At 36.8% G+C, this 20,384-nt stretch overlaps 3 protein-coding genes across 5 annotated transcripts; 1 reads left to right on the top strand and 2 right to left on the bottom strand.

Annotated features, from left to right (window-relative positions):
* Positions 1-105: 105 nt before the first annotated feature.
* LOC140783647 (uncharacterized) lies at positions 106-3,841 on the bottom strand. The gene is made up of 5 exons (XM_073130596.1): positions 3,582-3,841; positions 1,859-2,038; positions 1,182-1,308; positions 873-986; positions 106-464 (listed from the first exon to the last, which is right to left on the bottom strand). The coding sequence occupies exons 1-5, from the start codon at positions 3,696-3,698 to the stop codon at positions 349-351; spliced, it is 654 nt and encodes a 217-aa protein (XP_072986697.1). The 5' UTR covers positions 3,699-3,841; the 3' UTR covers positions 106-348.
* Positions 3,842-10,280: 6,439 nt separating this feature from the next.
* LOC140784076 (nicotinamidase 2-like) lies at positions 10,281-15,621 on the top strand. 3 transcript variants are annotated; one of them, XR_012108213.1, is made up of 3 exons: positions 10,281-11,002; positions 12,726-12,786; positions 15,065-15,621. XR_012108213.1 is itself a non-coding variant. In XM_073131261.1 (2 exons), the coding sequence occupies exon 1, from the start codon at positions 10,373-10,375 to the stop codon at positions 10,976-10,978; it is 606 nt and encodes a 201-aa protein (XP_072987362.1). In that variant the 5' UTR covers positions 10,281-10,372; the 3' UTR covers positions 10,979-11,002; positions 12,110-12,370. The 3 variants fall into 3 exon arrangements, 1 of the variants encoding a protein (XP_072987362.1); XR_012108214.1 differs by lacking the exons at positions 12,726-12,786; positions 15,065-15,621 and adding exons at positions 11,784-12,015; positions 12,110-12,370; XM_073131261.1 differs by lacking the exons at positions 12,726-12,786; positions 15,065-15,621 and adding an exon at positions 12,110-12,370.
* LOC140784074 (serine carboxypeptidase-like 34) lies at positions 14,942-20,004 on the bottom strand. Its single transcript, XM_073131258.1, has 10 exons — positions 19,534-20,004; positions 17,400-17,507; positions 16,836-16,931; positions 16,651-16,743; positions 16,486-16,574; positions 16,088-16,381; positions 15,867-16,003; positions 15,687-15,779; positions 15,403-15,508; positions 14,942-15,310 (listed from the first exon to the last, which is right to left on the bottom strand). Exons 1-10 carry the CDS (start codon positions 19,817-19,819, stop codon positions 15,158-15,160), a joined length of 1,455 nt encoding a protein of 484 aa, XP_072987359.1. The 5' UTR covers positions 19,820-20,004; the 3' UTR covers positions 14,942-15,157.
* Positions 20,005-20,384: the final 380 nt, after the last annotated feature.

Raw genomic sequence — 20,384 nt, 5'->3', positions numbered from 1 at the left:
AGAAATGTGTATATGTCTTCCTAAAAGCGACCTGGTTTGAATTCAAGATGGCAATGGAACTTGATGTTAAGTGTATAGAGCAGCCTAAAAGCTTGAGAGTTGTAATTGCTGAGAAATTTCTGACCAAGAAAACTAGATGAAAACTCCCAGATAGCTGTTTGCTCCTTACATCATACACCACCAACCAAGAAAGACAAGAGGGCGAAACAGATGATTCGTAGCAGCTTGAGCTTAAAATTGCTAAAATTGAAGAAGTGTAGATGCAACAAAGCTCAAAACAACTTCATGATTCAATCAATGTACATGTTTGTTACAAGCTTTGATTTCCTCCTTGCTATGTGCAGTTGGCTAGCGCTGAAAGGATATTGAGTATGAACCCGTATTTGGATCTTTGACAGATTTGAAGTTGTCGACGCTCATCCCAAAGCGTCCCAAGACTGAATTTCCCATCTCCTTCAGCTTCCCTGCAAAAGAATTTAAATATCTTTATGTGTTCCCAAGCAGGAATTGCTTTGAAGCCTAAAAATTAAAAGCAATTCACCCATACTCTAGCAGCTGTCAAGTGAAAAAACAATCTAGAAAATATTCTTCTTAACTACAGAAGAGTTGAAGAGTTTGATTGTATAATATCAACTTTTTAAAGTGTATAATAGCTCAAATATTATTCAGACTTAAACAGGAAGAACACATGGATTGCAAATAGCTAATGGCTTAATAACCTACAGAAATTCTTTTTTTTCTTCAGGAAATATCTCATGCTTAAATATAAGGAGCACTTTGACTGCCTATTTTACTTCCAAGAGCATAAGAATATTTGCCCTGATCATATATATTCAGGAAAAACAGATGTAGCAAACATGCCAATAGATTACCGATCATTTCTTCCTTCATCTTTTCTCGCTTTTCAGCTGCTAATGGCTCTAGACGTCGTAGTGATCTTCTAGCTTGGTCATTTGAAGGATCCAGTTCAATAACCTTTTTCATATCTGGAGAATTTTCCAGAAAGAGAAAAGTGAACAAAATAGGAAATGGAAGTAGATAAAATCCATAACGTAACTCCAGAATTATACAAGATTCACAAAATAAATATCACAACACCAGAAGGAAACAAAGAACAGAAGTGAGAGAATCATTATTGAAGAGAAGTAATTCGAATGATGTGTCCAGATATCCAAACTGACCAGCAATAGCCTCTTCAAAGTGTTCAAGCTTTTCATGTGCCTCTCCCCTCCTTATCAGAGCTTTCAGATACAAAGAGTTTAATTCCAATGCTTTTGTGCATTCCTTTATAGTCTCATCATATTTCCCCTTAATAAAAACAAAATAAAAATAAACATAGTCACTTGCTGCAAACAAATTTTCATATCATGAATATGCAAATGATATGAGGTATTCAGAAAAATAATTGCTTGCAGAAATAATGACAAGTGCTCACTCCAAAAGCATTTCAAATAAGAAATTAACAGATCGATTTAGAGGAAGCACATGTGCTGCACAAGATTCAAGCAAAGATGGAAAAGCGAGCAACTAAGAGACTTGTTGATAAGCATCAAAGACCATATGGCGTCTTTTTTTATGAAAGCCAGTAGGCGACCATATGACATGTCTACTGTGAAATTTGAGGACAATTATGGAAGCCAATAGGAGTTGGAAGGAGGTCAGGGTCCGAAACAGCAGAATTTAAAGGGTCTCTATTCCAAAGGTAGTAAAATATTAGGGGTAAGACTAACAGGCATAAACAAAATATGCTATCCTAAGGTATTTCCTCCACGTATATACTGTACCCCCCCATTCAGCTGGAAGAATTATGATTGAATCATGTAGTCAATGACTTTAATACAATGAACATGAAAATTACCAGCTTCGAGAAGCATACTGCACGGTTTGCATGACACATAGAACAGATTTCCTCTGATGACTGTACTTCAGTAGCAATCTGCAATGCAACTTCATATTGAAATAATGCGTCATCGTACTTTCCAGCAACAAAAAGTTTGTTCCCCTCTGCTTTAGCATCATTTGCTTGATCTAAAGCTTTCTGATTAATAAGAAAAAAAAGGGAAGAAATTAGCTGAAGCCCAATGATTTTTTGAACAGAATTGGTGAAGAAAATATCTACCAAGAATGACATCAAAGAACATCAAGAGAATTAGCATAATATGTGTGAAGTTTGACCAAAGGAGACAACTGACAATATTAAAGTCTGTAGAAATTGGTAATTTTGATAACAAATAAAGATGCAGGTCTTTATTATTTGGCTTTTTGAGAACTGTCAAGGGTTGAGCACTCCACAAAGAAGAATAGTTGACTAACTCTATCAGGTTTTATTCTAACATTAGTTAAACCTAATATAGATAGAACCATTCAATCACAAAATAGAGAAATTATCTACCATTTCCCCCCTAGGAATAGGCTGGAGCAATGTGTTAAAGGCTTGCAACCCCAAGTTAATAAAGTATATGATTTCACAAACATCCCAAACAGAATAAGAATTATCCCAGAAAAAACATTTAAACAATGTGGCAGAGCATTTCTTTTCAGGCTTTATAGGCCATGCCACATTCAGTGTATTATCCGTGGTGGTCCACGGCTCGCTGGTACATAAGGAAGCTAGTTGGATTTTAGTTCCCATGAAGAATTTTGATGCCCACTTTGAGAACATCAAATTGTGACTGAATCGACACTGATGGTTAAGGGATTACTGCAGCTTCAACAAAATTATTCTTGAACTCCTAAAGTTTCACTTTGCCTGTCAGACCATGTAAACCAATATCGAAGACTAAACCAAGCCACTTTATCTCGTGAGTTATTACTGAAAGTCTGAAAGTAATACATAGTGTCCAAAGCTCCAGTTACAATATGTAAATGAATAGGAACACTGATTTATAGATGCCCTCATTCCTCCATTGTGTACCTTTTCCTACTCTCTAGTATACAAATTATTCAGAAAAGTGGATGCCTTACTGCACATTAATCTAGAAGATGAAAAAAGGTGATGAATTCTCTTCTCCATGAGTTACTTTTCTTATTGCAATTTGGTCTCATGGAATATCTGCTTCTACTTTTTACCAGCTTAATTAAATTTCCTGAAAGATATGTAGGCTGTTTAGACATCAAATTATTAAATTAGGAAAGGATAAAAATCTCCTGAGTGCTGCAGCCTAATGATGTCTAAACCAGCTAAATCTCTTCTACATTATTTAAACATCAGATATTAAAAAATATCTTCTTGTTTCATAAATTTATCCCTTATCGTTAAAGTGTACCTTAAATCTCAGATCTAATAGTTTTATTATAACCAGATAATTAGGAGATATGGGCATTCCTCAAATCTCTTTAGACTATGTGAGGCATCTGAGAAATTTGTGACCTTCAACGACATAATACTTACTGCTATCCTACATACTCATTATACTTTTAGAGGCCCAGGAAGAAACACCAATCGATCAAATCAAACCATTTAAGAAAGAGGCAAAATTCCTGAACACCAAAAGAGGGGAAAGGTTCAAATTTTGATCACATTATCACACCAAAATCTTGAAAATAAACAGAAAATAACAAGAAGAAATAAAATATTGGACCTGTCTAAGCTGTTCCTCGGTGAGCGCGTCCTCGAACGATTCCTCCTCTTCATGGGCTTCTTCCTCCTGAGGAGCAACCGGAGCCGTCGGTTCCGATTCCGCCTCGATCACCACCATCTCTTCTTACGAATCTAATGACCACCCTCTCTTTCACCTATAATTTACCAATTGGAAAAGAATGAAGAATCGTTCGTTGTAGCGAAGTCCATCGCAAAGCGTATACCTTTGGAGAGAGCCAAACAATCGAGGGTTTTGTAGCTTTTGCAGAGGATGGGAGAGAAGAAAGGTAGAAAAAGCTCGGCCCACGTTGTTGCTCTTTGAACAGGCTTGGCACAATTCCGGCCCAATCAACAGCTACTCTACCTTATATACTTCTTTAAACTATTTATATTTCATCATTAATCTATTATAAATAATATCAATTTAGTTCAATTTAATAGAAAAACTAACGGTCTCACTTTAGCCATAAGTATAGAGACTAGTTTGAATTTTTTTTAAAATACAACAGTAAAATAATTTTTAACATAAGTACAAAAAATAGTAAATACATATTTAATCCTAAATCAAACAACAAAGAGAAGAATTAATTTATTAAATAAAAATCAAGCCCGAGTACATATTATAAATGAAACGCACACATTAATATTAAGGACAACATTCATCATAGACTCATCCGTCCGCAAGCATCAGCTCAGATAGCTGATGTGGCTTCTGCGAGGTGGCACAGGAATGCAATGTTTTTCGTCAATGAAATCTTGACAGGAGCAACGTCTGTTTTTATTACACGAACAAATCTGGCAGCCATTGGGACACGACAACGAGAATTTATCATTACAGAGGCATAAAGGTGGTATTGCTCGAGCACACGTGCAATTCCGGCACTCCCAACCACCGTCTCCAATTTCTCCCATAACTGGTAAAATAATAAACCAAAATATATATAGATTAAAACAACGTGACAAACTTTGTTTATTTTTTAATTCATAATGATGAATTATAGTATACAATTATCTAGTGATAATTAATTACCTTTGTTGATAAAATCTAAACCAAGAGGCTGGTTGGCATTAAGAAGCAATGCCACCACAAGTGTAAGAAGAGCAACTCCTCTCTTGCTTCTCTCCATTTCTATCTATCTCTACAATCACTTTTACTTATAGAAGTTTCTTCGTCCATGAAATCTCATCCGTTATGACAAGCTAATTAATTTATATCATAAATCTTAGTTAAAGTGAGTTAATAACAGTTTCTAATTAATTAGTGATGGTGGTAGGGATTAACCATTCTCTCACCTATAAATAAATGATTCATAATAAGGAACGTAGTGCATTAAAATCTAAGTACCCACAGACATTCTATTTACTATGCTAATATGTAAGTTTTAAATCCTAATAAAATTTTAAAACTTTAGTATCAGAGAGTATGATCTATTTGAGTTCGAAATTTTCTTCTATATACATTTTGGGTTCTTAGATCTCCATCTCATACAAATGTCCATCGGCCATTAATAATTCATGATGATAGAATTAGTATTAGATTTTGAGAGGGCCATATTTAACCTGAACCCTCTATGGGCATTGTGGATGATTGTTAGGGTATATAGTATAAATCTACTGTAATAATTTAGATTATATAGTAATGCTTCGTATTTGATGCCACGTATTCTTATATATATATTTCATGAATTTTCTACTGTAATGTTATACGCAGATAATTTAAATTTATTATGATTCTTTTTTTTTTTAAATCCGTTAATATATATTAGATAAATAAAAGACTTCTTAAACAAAAATGCCTTTATTACAAAATGCATATAAGAAACTTTATACATGCAAAAAAAATAAAAGAAAGAAAAAAAAATCTTTTTAAGTATTAGTTAACATTAACCATGGTAATTAATTACCTTTGGCACTAAGAAGCAAAGCCACCATAACTAGAAGAAGAGGAATTCTCTTGCTGCTATCCATTCCTCTCTCTCTCTCTCTCTCTCTCTCTCTCTCTCTCTCTCTCTCTCTCTCTCTCTCTCTCTCTCTCTCTCTCTCTCTCTCTCTCTCTCTCTCTCTCTCTCTCTCTCTCTCTCTCTCTCTCTCTCTCTCTCTCTCTCTCTCTCTCTCTCTCTCTCTCTCTCTCTCTCTCTCTCTCTCTCTCTCTCTCTCTCTCTCTCTGTGTGTGTGTTGGTTTTAGGGTGTGGGTAGCTCTTTATATTTATATAATTGATGTGTAACAAATATGGGTAATGTATAGTTGTCCTAACAAACATAGATAAAGACCAATTCAAATGCTTAACAAATATTAGAAGATATATTCAAAGATACTTTGATTCCACTCCTTGAATCTTGAACCTAGTTTGAATTGCAATATATATATATATATATCCATAACAATATGCAATTCGGAATTTTAACGTATCCCTTTATTTAAAATGGTTAACATTTAGAAGGAAAAAAAAAACCCTCTCTATCTAATATCGGGAGTTAAGAAGACTGTTCCGTTTGAAATTGGCTCGAAATTGTAAGATTTGGATTAGACTAAACTCGAATTGAGCCCGAATGTGACTAGACTCGATCTAGCAAAGAAAGTTTAAAATGTAGAATAATTTTTGTTTAAAATATAGAGGATACAATATATTTAATTTAAATTTTAATATATTAAAATTCTGAATTACATGTTGACTAGCAAGATGTCATAGTATGGGATGAGACTTATTTTTTTTAGAAAAAAGGTTTAGATGTTGTTTATTAATGAAAATTAAATTCTTTCTTGGCTAACTAGATTTCATCTTTAAAATAATTCACTCACCTTCTCTTACATATTTGGAGATGGGCATCTCTTTTAAAATATATTTGCAAAACAAACGTCCGACTAGTATACAAAGAATAATAGTAGTACGTTACTTACTGCATGAAATATAATAAGCAAATCCACATTAGGTTTTATTAAATATAATTTAAGCTTTTAGTTAACACAGTATTAACATAGAGGTCCTTACGTCGATAAGAATTGTTATATTCTTTAATAATCGAAGCTGCGAGTAGCAAGAGAGTAGTTTCTTTTATAACTTTGATAGTCATGCTAGTCATCGTCGAGTTATTGCTCACAGTTATTAGCTGCCGAGCTGCTTCTTTAAGTCAACACATAATTGAGCTATTAAAACAAACCGAGCCGCCAAGCCAAATTAAGCCACCAACAATTAAATAATTTGCGCACAATAAATTTAATAAAAATAAATTGTTCATGTACGGAAGTAACTTGTGGTCCTAGGTTCAAAGTTTGCTATTTCTTTGTATCCTTGTATGAAACTCTTAACTAGTGTTTATAAGCATTCACTTTTGCTGCATAAATAAATTTAATAGTCATTTTCTTGTGACGAAGGATTCACTCCACTGCTGAATTGAGATGTGATTCTCCCCTGCACTCTGCACTCTATAAGTAGGAAAAACGATGTACGTTGATCTCATGAGAAAATACGTAGAAGATGGATGCCAAGAAGAAAGAACTAAGTGCAGACAAAGAGGCAGGTCATGCTTCAGATGAGACCATTAGCTATGAAGAAGCAATTAAGAATGAGATAGAGTATCAAAATTCAAAACATGATGAAATTGAAGCAGTTCCAGCCTTCATGTAGTACTTCTCGACCACTCCTTGTTCATCTTAGTGTAATAATTTAGATATTAAATATCCAGCGTCTTATAAGTAGATTTTTTTTGATTTACTAGTTCTTTGTGACCATTGAGTTGCCCTTTTCACTTATTGTCATGTTGCTTATTTCTTTAATTTATAGCTCGGCTGACTCCAAACTAAGACATAATAGTTTTCGTACTTGGAACAATAATAGATGGTGCAATTCTTTGCCTTTCTTCAGTTTCAGTAGGAAAGCAATTATGTGAACTAATATGAAATAGAATATAGTGAAATTGTAGTCTATCTCCTCTGCTGTAGTGTTTGTTTCAGTAGTTTGGTTTTTTGAATTACTATGTATGCATCTTAAATCTATTTAACAGAGCTTTACTTTATCCTACGTCAGATTTACCATATTGACTAAACTAATTGGCAATTCCTGTGTTCCTTCTGCTACTTTTCCTCAGGAACATCCTCCTAAACCAAGTGATCTTTCAGGAACAAAGAGACAAGAACCCACATCATTTCATGGTCTCAATGATCAGTATTTGCCGCAGCAAATACTTATTCTACAGAATCCACTGCAATGAGATCTATATACTGGTTCAAATAAAGAGATTGGATGTCAGCAATATATATACTACTAATTTTGCTAAAGTTTTCAAAACATAGTTGTGTTCGGTGGATAGATACACTTCATCATCTATGTCTATGGCTGCAATCTTATCTCTTCCTTTTGCTATCGGTTGAGTATTGAAGTCATAGTTTTCATGCCCAGATACATTGTAAACCATTTTGGCAAGACAGAGCAACAGTAATTCCTACCTGAAATCTCTTTAGACCCAACGAGGCATCTGAGCAAGTATAGTTTTCAGCGCCTCAAGCAAAAGAAAGAAATCCAAACTGTATCACATGCAGATTAATTATCACATCAAACTTTTTATTGAATAAAGATCAAGCCACAACCCAAGTACATGTTAACTCACCAAACTACTCTCAAAATTTAAGCTGATAAAAGACGATAATGTTTATATTTCCAGCTCGGCCATGCAGCTAGACAAACTAGCTTGCTCTCCTGTCTGTCGAGCTCTCATTCGTCGACGCGTGCCAGCTCAGCCGGCTGACGTGGCTTTGCCGAGACGACCCAAGGGGAGCAAATCTCAGGGCCGCCGGTATCTCTGCAGTAGCAATTGCCGGCGATGCCACATACACAATCCTCGCATTCATCAGGACACGAATACAATGAATCAAGGCAGTGGCATATACTCGATTCTGTACAGATGCAGGATTTACATATCCACCCATCCCGATATCCTCTCATGACTGTATGAAAATAAACATCACACACACACACATACACGTGTTTAATAATACACAGAAATCCCAAACAAGAATTCTTCTATTGTTGGTTAGCAGAATTAAATTCTTTTCCTGTAGCTCTATCATTCCCCGTTTACTAGTAGTGATAGGCATCATAACGATGAGTTATAGAGTGTAATTATGTAGTCATAAGTGATCACCTCTATTAGCAGAATCTAAACCAGCGGGTTCGATGCGAGCTGAGGACTGGCTCGCACAAAGAAGGAAAGCCGCCAAAACTAAAAGAAGAACAACTCCTCTCTTGTTGCTCTCCATTGCTCTCTCTCTCTCTCTCTCTCTCTCTCTCTCTCTCTCTCTTGCTGCTCTGGTTGTTAGCTCATCACTTCCCGTATTTATATAATCCACAACCCGGCCAAAATCTTGGTCGAATTTATTGGAACATTTATGATTGCTGATAAAATCTGTCGAATTCCTCTGTATTATATCCTTATGCATGCTCAATAGAAAACTTCAATTTAACCATTTTGAGTAATGCAGGGCTGGAGGAGCTCCACGCACAACGCAGAGAGAGAGACGGAGAGAGAGAGAGAGAGAGAGAAATGCCGATCACATGACCAAGTTGCTCATCTGGATCTTATGCCTTGCAAATGAATGATCTTAAAGAGTTCATTTTATTTTTTTTATTCTTATTGACGGAAATTTTATAGCGTGTTCATCATATTTAAACAAAGCAATTGTGCGGTGACTTACGGTATTTTTATTGAGTAATATTGCTATATGTTATTAAAAGATTACTCAAAATACTATGAATTAATTATGCTTACATCCTTGAATTTTCACGGAGACTTTCTAAATTTTTTTAGGTTACAATATTACTCTAAAACTTTGAAACAAAGTGAAACGAGTAACGACGATAGACGAAAAACGACTAATGACTAACTACACTCTTTTTGTTAACGAATTCATCAATTTAGTAAAAAAAAATAGTAAATTACCTAAATAATCTCAAAGCACTTATCTCCTCTATCAAACCCATGCGGATCACCTCATCGAAGTACTTCGGTGGAGGCAGTGATCCAGTTGCTGTTGACTCGACGTGTAACCTCCCTCTCGAAGCCTTGCCATCACTGCTCTTCGGAAACCGATTGACTTGGACGAAGCGACGTTAGTGCTTCCACTGCAATAACCACTTCCTCGTAGAGTAGGATTGGAAATGGATTATGCACCTCCTCCGCCACCTCAAACGCCGGTATCACAAATCGCCAGTGTCATCGGACTCCTCTCCGTTGTCGAGTTCCGCAGGCGGTGTGGCAACACCGTCGAGCTTAAGGGAGGATCTAGGTCATTTTAGGGTTAATTAACTTTCCCAATTTAATTATAATAATATATATCTTTTTATTCTAATTTAATTAAAGGGTTTATAAGGGCACGGTGAATTAACTCGCCCAATTTTTTCGATGGTAGACTAAAGGAAGGGTCACGTTAAACTTTTTTAAAATTTTACAGTTGGTATTATAACCTAAAAAAGTTTAGAAGATCTCAGTGAACCGGGTATATTTTAGGGGTGTTAGCATAATTAACACAAATGTTACTGACGACAAAAACTCAGTTATGTTTCTAACCTAGCTGTCCCGTTTTCGCATTCATTGCCGCGTGTCAGCGAGCGAGTGACGTGGCCCCTGTGCGGTGACATGGAAACGGGGAAGAGATCTATCTGGCATTATGGGATTATATCCTAACTTGTAAAAGAGATGTCCTACGTATCCAGATTTTCTTGTCCTCATTGTAGATTTATTCCCAAATCCACACCCCTAAACCTCTTCCTCTCCTCCATCTCCACCGCCACGCCACCCATGGCTTTCTCCTCCTCCTACACGAAGTACGAGATCCGCAGCCGCGATCCGAACCCTAGCTCCGCAGCGCTCCTAGTCATCGACATGCAGCGCTACTTCTCCTCCATCGCGGCCCCCATCCTCCCCTCCCTCCTCACCACCGTCGACCTCTGCCGCGCCGCCGGTATCCCCGTCATCTATACCCGCCACCGCCATCTCTCCCCCTCCGACGGCGGCATGCTCGACGAGTGGTGGCACGGGGACCTCATCTTCGACGGCACCCCGGAAGCCGAGCTCCTCCCCTCGATCGGCCGCGTCCCCGACCAGGACCACGTCGTCGAGAAGTCCACCTATAGCGCCTTCGCCCGCGGCACGAATCTCGAGGAGATGCTCAGGAAAATGGGGGTGGAGGAGGTGATCGTGACGGGGGTGATGACGAACCTTTGCTGCGAGACCACGTCGAGGGACGCCTTCGTGAGGGGGTTTAGGGTGTTCTTCTCCGTCGATGCGACGGCGACGGCGGATAAGGAGCTGCACGAGGCGACGATTAAGAATTTGGCTTATGGGTTCGCGTATCTGGTGGACTGCAAAAGGCTCGAGGAAGGGTTTTCTCGATTAAAGGGTTGAGATTGGCGGTGTCGCGTGTTTTTGGTAAAAAAAATTTGGTTTTTTAAAGATGTTTATTGCATTTGAGTAGTTCCAAATTCCAATTCTTGAATTATGATATGTCACTCATCTAGAAGATTCTGGAAAGGACTTGTAAGATGGATAAATCTCTAACAAGAAGAAATTCTGAATTCAGTATCATGTTGATTTTAGGTTTTATTTAGTCAGATCTGAAAAAATTAGTAGGACAAGATATGAAACTTGAAAGAGAGAACGTTTTGCCCTCGCTGTCTTGATTTCCAAGGCCAATGAATGCATTGGCAAGGTTAATGCATCTTGGAGATGTTTAAATGTCTATTATCAAATTCAACGATGCATAGTGTTTTGAATCTAGATAGGGCATTTGTACAATCTCCATATGGCCAAACTGTTATCATTGTCAACAGTGGATAACCTATCCTGCGAGCTCATGGACTGGCCTATTTGCATAGTCTGTGTGTTCTGGGGAGGGCCCTTGAATCTCCATATGGGACCTTCAACAACTTTGGCAAATAGGCTAGACCAACAAAGAGGACAAACTTGTAACTTGCTTACAATGTGATTATGTTTTGTTGCAACTTGCTTGTAGGACTGGATTGTCTTCTGATTGTTCATTTATAATGGCAGCAGTAAGAATTCATGTTTAGCCAGTAATTTTTCGTGATTTAGCTTGCGTGTCTTCAAATTTATACCCATGGTAGATCACCGTAGATGCTGCTATTCAATATTGACTAGATATTCTACAGATGTATAATGTACCATACTGACAACTTTTAAAATTTTCCAGCTCTTTCAGGTTTAACATGGATGTATACATAGACTATAATATTCTTCTGCTTGTTGGTCCTCATTACAGAATATGGTGGCATAGGAATTATCATTTAAGAACGCTATGAACTATGATAAGACTAGTTGAGAGTTTGCAGTCTGTCAATTGATGATATATGAAATCAGCCAGCTGCTAACTGGCTTATACGCTTATAGCTTTCTGTCCTAAGTTCCTAAATCAAGATACCAGGGTATGATATCAGAATTGAAAGTCTACCGTAGAAGTAGAAATTCCAGTTATTTCAATGTTCTAAACTATCTCTCCTCCTTTTCTCTTTTCTTCAGGTTCAGGTTTTGGAACATTATGCATGTGGACAAGTTAACAAATTAATGTATATTACTGATGTATGTTTTTCTGGCTAAACAGTCATGAGAGAGCAAATTCCAAAGACGGTTTTTGTGATTGTACATATACTGTTGGTTGTTGATTATTTAACTTTGTTAGATGAGATAAAACAAAATGTTAGAAGCCTTTGTTGGTGTTTATCTGGGAACTCTGTAAAGTCTGTATAGTTTTACACTTGATTATGCTGTTTTCTCCTGAAACATGATGGTGCATATCTTTTGACCTAGTTACTTTTGTCCTTTCATATGCTTGAACAATCTTTCTGATTACCACTGTTTAGTGATTGAGTTTGGCTGTGTTGTTACACCATATTGGAAGGAGTGCCTTGTTGAGATATAAAAATATCTAGACCTATTTGTGTTGGATAGGTTCTGTTAAGATTTGTACATGATGAACTCCATGTTGCTCAGTTGTCAGTTTATGTATCTTATCATACATTTTTTAGTATATTAGAATCAAATGAATGATTATTTTGTTATGCTTTGAAGTATTTTGTATGGGATCTCCAGTCCAGAATATGTTACTCTTTTGTTTCTACATTGTATGTATGTATAGGTATGTCAGAGGTCTCCCGGTACTGGTAGTGTTCTGCACCAATTTCAAAAGAACCTGAGAGGTACTGATCTACTATCTTTTCAATGTCCGATGTAGATACTGTTTCTGGCTTAATCTTGTTTGCCAAAAGATAACCTATTTTCCTTTTCATTTCCCTTCCATTTAGTGATTGTTGAGCTCTGACGCACTAAAGTAAGACATGTAGCATTTTTCTAACCGGCTTAGCTCATTTGCAAGTTCACCTGCCAAATAAACATTTATTTGAGCTCTGACATACTAAAGTAATATATGTGTAGCACTTCGCAATATAGTGATATGTTTATATATATAGGTGTCTGAACCTCCTGTAAGCCTGTTGTTTTGCTTAGACAATTAATTTTCCTTCTATTTGATTGCCTCATAATAACTTAGCTCTACCATTGCTGACATCTTTGACGGCTTGTTTTGTCTGGTGTGTTTCTAGCTCATTTAGCCTGGATTAAACCAAACACTCAATTTAGGCCTGGTTGCTTGAATTCTTCTTGGGTTTGTGGTCCTGTTCTGATTCTAGACCTCAACTCGTAGAAGGCCCAACTTAAGCCAGATCATTTTCGGGCCTGACAATTTGCGTTAGTCTGATATCTATTTGCAGCCATACTGGTGACAAATCTTCCATTTTTTTTTTCCTTTTTCATTTTAAGTCATTCGTGAAGGAGATAGGATTGCATTTGGGCTGTAGTAAAGTTTGTTTTCTTTCTTATTTCTCAAACAAAGTTGTTTTCTTTCTTTTGGGAACAACATGCTTACTTATCATCTAAGTTCGACGGAGTATTGGACCATTTTGGATCTTGATATGTTCTTGTTCTCGTGATTCAGCTCCTAACATAAACAAAAACCCTTAGTATTAAGATTGTTTTCTATAGCTTTCCTAATGCTTTCCTAAGGCTTTTTGTTGTTGTTGTTGTTGTTGGGTACACCACAAATATTCATTTGGTGAAGGTTTTGCCAAGAAATCTTTGCAAAAGAAGACAGTGACAAAAGAAAGAAATGCCAGCAGAAAGTGACACCCAATAAATTAGGGTTCATGTATTCAATTTGATTCTTTCCACATAAGCCACCAGAAGGTTCCTTTGACTGATAGAAAATGTCACTTGTGCTGTGATTCTGCTATTAGCTTGCAGGATAATGACCTATCTCCTTGTTTTATATAGCTGGAACATAGAAGTATCGATGATTTATTCTTTGTTTTGCCCCAGTTCAGACGATATTGTATCAATATTGTCATTAATCACTAGATAAGACAATTTCACGCGCCGGCAATCATGAGCAAAATGCTAAAAAGCGGCAAATTTGGAGTAGATTTGCTCAAACTTCACCTTATTGCATGAAACATGCTTTCTTCTTTCCCTTCTTTAACTCTAAATAGATGTTGACAAGCCATTTTATTGGACTTAGCCGGCCATTCATGCAATGAAGATCTTGACTAGACTATCTCTAAGCTGAACATTTTTTTCTCCTTTTATCTATGTCGTTTTGTTTGATATTCTGCTACATTTTGTTATTCTAGAAGCTCTCCTTTGGTGAACATCCTTTGTTCACGTAGAGACACAGCTTATCTAGTCCTTTCATTGTCACACAAGCTATAATATGTGCCTCACGTGGGGCATTTGAAGTTTGAGATAGGAGTTTTGTATTGGAAGTCCACATAATACCAGTTAGAAAGATTTGGGTGATCAGATTAGGTCTGTAGGTTATTGCGATCACCACAAAGTCCAACACCTGGGTCCCTGAGATTGGTGATTGGGAGAGATTTAGCTTTCCTTATTGCCATATGGTCCACTTTGGTTGTCTTCTTTATTGTAATGTCTTGAATTAGTTTCTGAATTATAAGAGATAGAATTAAACATCCATGACATTTGGTTAATTGACTCACAAGGGAAAACTTGATAGTGATATTTGATTGTAATCTCTCACGTTAGTGTCAGAACAGTTGGTTCTATTAAATGAGCTATTTTTAACTTTTGGGGTACAATAGGAGAAGATTAGGGAACTAGAATGGATAATAATTCTGATGGATAAAGTTGGAAAGCCAAGGATTAGTTCATGTTTAACCAACATATTCCACGGTTAATGTCTGGAATAGAGCAATTCTTCCATCTTATTTGTGTAAGCAAAATAGGAATTATTTATCACATAACCAAGAAAAATTGGGACTTAGAAATTATGCAGCTTGGATATTATGAAATCAGCCCGGAGTTATTTTATTTCTAACTCGTTACGACAATGGAAATGTTTGTATACTTGTCTTGGAAAATTGGCTTGCACCTATTTCCAACATTTTTTCTGTTTGCTTTTCTCAGAGCTATCAAACTTGGGACTAGATGAGGAATAAAAGCTATTGTCTTGAAGAAGACATGTAAATCTAAGCAATAGCTTGTGACAGATGAAGAACACTAATAGAACCCCGAAGAAGGCAACTGTTCATTAGCTAAGAAGTGCTTGATGAGTTGCTCTGCTTGCCTAGGAGCGAATTGAGGAACTTCATGGCCAGCGCCGCGGATCGTAACAAATGTTAGTCCATCAAAGATGATTGTCCATCCACCAACCTAAATGATTATAAGTTTGCATAAATGCACAATTTTAATATTTCACCTGATGTGTTGTGAGAGTAGTAAGTAGTAGAGTTTTTAAGGCTTACCTGCTCATGATCATACCATGGCTTCCACTCCTGAATAGTTTTGAGGCCAAGCTTGTGCAGTGTGTATCTTGTTGAGGTAACTGGAATCCTTCCATCTGTGTCACCACTGCAAGGAAAAATTAAGCAAATAGGTTGTTCAGAAGAATGTCTTCTGTTTATATAGGATACACCTTCACTGCTTGATATGTTTACAATAGTATCTTATCTATTTTCTCCAAAGAGATTTTTATACAATTGTCATTGAAATCTATTCAAATATCATTAATGTTGCTGAAATGCTTCACCTGTAAACCCACACCCTGAGTCCACCATTGATGAGTTTCCGAATGATCGGTAGCACAGAGGCTGGTGCATCGTTCCATTTGGTGATAGCATCACTGTCAACGATATACTTTTAATAAGCTGTGGAAAATGAGTACTTATTCACACAAAAATATCAAAATAAAGATTGATAGTTTTGATACCTGCAGTGAGTCCAATTATATCCTATATGCGTAACATTTGCATGCAGTGCCTTTTGGACGTCATGCCTATTGAAGTACACCTCAGCGTAGTCGGACACACACGGGTCATAGCCTGCCGGCTTCTTAAACCAACCTCTCTGCATTAGAAGAAGGTCATTAACACCTTAAACCCCCCATCTTTACGAGTTCTAATTATCAATAACATCCCAGAGAGAGCTTACAAATTTGGAGAAATGCTTAGGCCGAGCACCTTCAATCCAATAAGACCTTGTTCTAGAGGTAGTGGATGTATTTGTAACGCATGAAGGAGTGTACAAGCTATACATGTTAATGATATCGTAGACAGCAAAGTATTCATTCATTGCAGCATCACAAGCAGGTGTGGAGGGTTCCACACTGAAGTTGCATTTGATCTTGACATCATGGTATACGCGGTCCGAGATGACTGCATGGTCCCAGGCGTAGTCCACCATTCCTATCTGATCAGTTTCATCGTCCATCAACGCGTTCCCTATCTGGATTAATCAGTAAAATGTGTAGAAATATCACAACGGGGCACAATGCTCGCTAGAACATGCAATAATAATAATAATAATAATAATAACAAACAAATTCTTACCATGAAACCCTTGAAATTTATAAAATTCGCCGGCGATGCCTTCTTGTTTTCGTCGAATATTTTCTCGGAGAGTTGTGGAACGTAATGCCCTAAAAGAGAAATTAAGTTTAACTTAATTACTTAAAGTATGATGTTGATTAGAGATGATTAAAGCTAATCTTTTACCTGCATAGCTCTCTCCACTGATGTAGAAGCCATGAGACTTATACTGTGGGAACCTCTTGAACCAATTCACAAGGAATGTATAGGAGTCCTCAGCTTTAAATGAGAAATGGGAGTATTAGAGAAGTTAATAACAAAAACCAACACAATTAAAAGACTACATTAGTTGGATTAGCCTCACTAATTACCTGTAATCTTATCACCAAGTTGAAGCAAGTCAGAGCTTGTGTTCGTGTATGAGAACCCCACACCAACAGGAGACTCCAGAAACAGCAAATTAGCCTCTGTAATATGAAAGAAGAAAATATGATATATCTTATTATCAAGTTATTAAAAATTTTCATTTACTTGTAATTTTTAAACACAAGCTGTCAAAGTTTCCCTCCATTGCGTGGCTTTTAGCTATAATATCTTCAAGTATAAGCTTGAAGGTAATATAAAGAAGGTAAAGGAGACTTTGACTACTTGGATGGTTTTGGAAGAATTGTGGCAGGGAATAGACAAAGCTATCCCATTCAAAGGGTCAGCAAATTGACTGGTCAAAGGAATAAGATAAGATTTCTTTCTCCCTTCACTATAAAGTAATGTTTCTTGACAGGAAAATTTGTGTAGATATTTACTCAGATCCTTGTGCCCTAACTTATGGAAAGCTCCTGATATCTAAGACAATTCTAGGCAGGAATTCTTAAAGTGCAAGTCTCAATTAGTTTATAAGACCACATAGTTTTGTCCTATAAAATTAGGAGCCTTGCCTTTGTTCCAGGAGTACTTATTGAGTTTGATCTCTGGGACCCCTTTTTGTATCAAGAAAGGGCCAAGCTCCTCAGCCTCTCCATACCCTATAGAAGAACAACCAGGCCCTGAAATAAAAAAACTTTGTCAGATTAATATCATATAGGTTATAAGAAATATAACATTTTTTTTTTGTTGGATAGATCGTAATAAACCATGCACATATATCATGAGTTTTTACTCTAACCCTCCATGGGAAAATTGAAACAATGACATTTTTTATCTTGAACTAAGCTATGGTGGTGATGTAATCCTACATATTTACATCCATTTGTGAGACCCAAATATCAAACTGTGTCTTATTGGAAATAGTAGGGACATGCTAAGATGCCTATTTACTATGTACGACGTGCACTCTTCTAAATACACAAACAGTTCTTTCACTGAACCATCCTGAGAACATGGTCATGGCCCAGAATTTCTATGTTAGGATAGGATGTATTCCAAAATGAAAGTGATGTCTAGCAGAGGAAGATGGATTCCATCTGCCTTGTATCTGTTCTACTATCCAACCTTTCTCACTGGTTACCACTAATAATTCTAGTAGATAAGAACATCAAAGTGAATAGTCTTTCTTACCAGAAAAGGCCATCTGAATGAACCAGAACAACAAACACAAAGCAATTGCAGACCACTAATCAGACAAAATCTACTCCGATGACCGGCGTAGGACCGACGCAAGATTTCTGACTCTTCTATAAAAAGAATCACCAGTTTTTGAGTTAACTGGTTATCTAATAACCGCTTAAAACTTTTAGAATAGTTGATAAATTAATAATTTCTTCATTAGTTACAAGCCTTTGTAACCACTTCTATCCATTCACTGAGTTAAGAAGTGGGTGCTGTCAGTGCTGGACCACCAAGCTGGATGATGGCCGTATGGTCCCCTAACCAACTTGTTTATATTGCATGTTTGAAAGTGCCATATCAGGAAGAAAGTTTTGCCTTTTTGATCTTTTGGTAACTAAAAGATCTGGAAAGTAGTAGTTAAGGGCATTTGTTGTAAGTTATAACTAACTTATGGGTCCTTAACTAACAAACTAACTAACAGATTAAAGTTGGATGACTGCTTCCCATGCACACCTACAAAGAGACTGCTGACAAAGAGCTTTAGCCCATGCCAAGCAGTTGTAGAGGATCACAATATTAAATAGTGTTAATTATATCTTTCCACTATTGCTCATTTTCATATAAACAATATTTTTAATGAAAAGATAACTAATGAAAGAGACATTTCGAAGATTTTGGCACACAATATAATGAGGGGCAAGTCTGAATTTAATTATTTATAACAAATATGAAGTCAAAAGTGAAGCTTAGATGGGTAAGAGAGAGAGAGAGAGAGAGAGGAGAGGGGAGAGGAGTCAAATGTTTAACTTTGCTTGGAAAGTAGCCAAACAATTGCAGATCCCGGGGAGGATAACACACTGGAAAATGGAATAAGGAATTAGCAGCTGACCACCACCAGGAACAAATATTAAACAAACTACCACTGGGTGTTCCTCTGGTAAGCAGAGTAATGGTTGACCCAAAATGACAAAAGACCAAATTAAGGTATACCATCCTTTTCAAACAGGTCACAAGAGTAATAGTGGTCTGGCCCAATGAGCCATGTATGGATATGATGGATTCCAGGACCATGAGCACCAGCAGGAACAATTACAGTTACAATCTCTAGCTTGATCACTGAGTGTTTGAAGAATGAGTTAAAAGTTCATTGAATGAAAAGTATATAGCCCTGTTCAATTAACATGATGGTTTCTTGGCCATTGTTGACCAATATGGGATATGAGACAAGGATTTAATTATTAGTTAGGTGCAACCCCCTCTTGGTGCATGCTCTCTAATCTTACATAAATGAAGACAATAATGTTTTAAGACTAGTTTCTTTTAACTAACATCCCAAGAAAAGACACCCTGTACTTAGCTTGAGCAGTAATATACTCAACACACTCAGTTCTAGCTCCCTAACATGCTAATGGAAATAGAAAAAGAAAATTTCCATTCATCTTAGATTGAAATTGAGAGGCATAACGAAACGTAAAAGAACAAATAGATGAGTATAATTTTCGCTGAATTATGTAGCACACGTACCTCCATTTAGCCATAGCACAAGAGGTTTCTTCCCAACATCATGAGTGGCCTCAAAGAACCAGTAGAAGAGAGCCCGTCCATGGCTGGCATTAACCGTCACGTACCCGGCGTACTGCCGGAAATTTACGGCTGGCTGACCGGGGAGCCGGATTACGCGGTCGGCCTCTTGCTGTTTTAGGATCTCTGGATCTAATCTATATGATTCAGATAGAGAACAGCTATAGGAGAAGAAGAGGAGGAGAGCGAGAGAGAGAGAAGAGAAGGATGAGCAGGAGAAGACACCCATATTTGGTGAGCTGCTTACAAAGAGAGCCTTTGGATGTCATATTTATAGATGCAACCATTAGTCCTTATTCTATGCCTCACTTTTTAGTGATGAATGATAAATGCACGGTAAAAGATCCCAATTTCTATTACAAGGTCTGGTTGATACTTTCAATGTGACCTTATAAAATGTTTTGTAATAGAGATATTAATTAAAATCTTAATTACTCTCATTTATTGGCCTCCCTGTCATTTGAAAGGATCCTTCTCTTTTAAAAAGGACCCACCATACTTCCTGAACCAATTGCATTAAATATTTAGAAAGATTTGTGTCCTTCTTCCATTTGTACATATCCTGTTCATAAATAGATTAGAATAAAAATGATTAATTATAAACAATGAGAATGATTACTATAAATTAGCCGGCTAATCGTAAGGTTTGGCTTCACTCCCTCGGACAACTACACAACAACAAATTAGTGATCGATGGATAGTGCTCGTTTGCTTGTATAGTTTGGTTGATATATTTATTTTAATTTTCTCAGTTGCCTAATATCAGTATCTTAGGATAAAACCATAATTTTTAT

Source organism: Typha latifolia, chromosome 3 (genome assembly GCF_019914945.1).
Source record: "Typha latifolia isolate L0001 chromosome 3, TyphaL0001v2, whole genome shotgun sequence".
Taxonomy (NCBI): domain Eukaryota; kingdom Viridiplantae; phylum Streptophyta; class Magnoliopsida; order Poales; family Typhaceae; genus Typha; species Typha latifolia.
The sequence above is the reverse complement of the archived record's forward strand: the minus strand, read 5'-3'. Positions and strand labels throughout refer to the sequence as shown.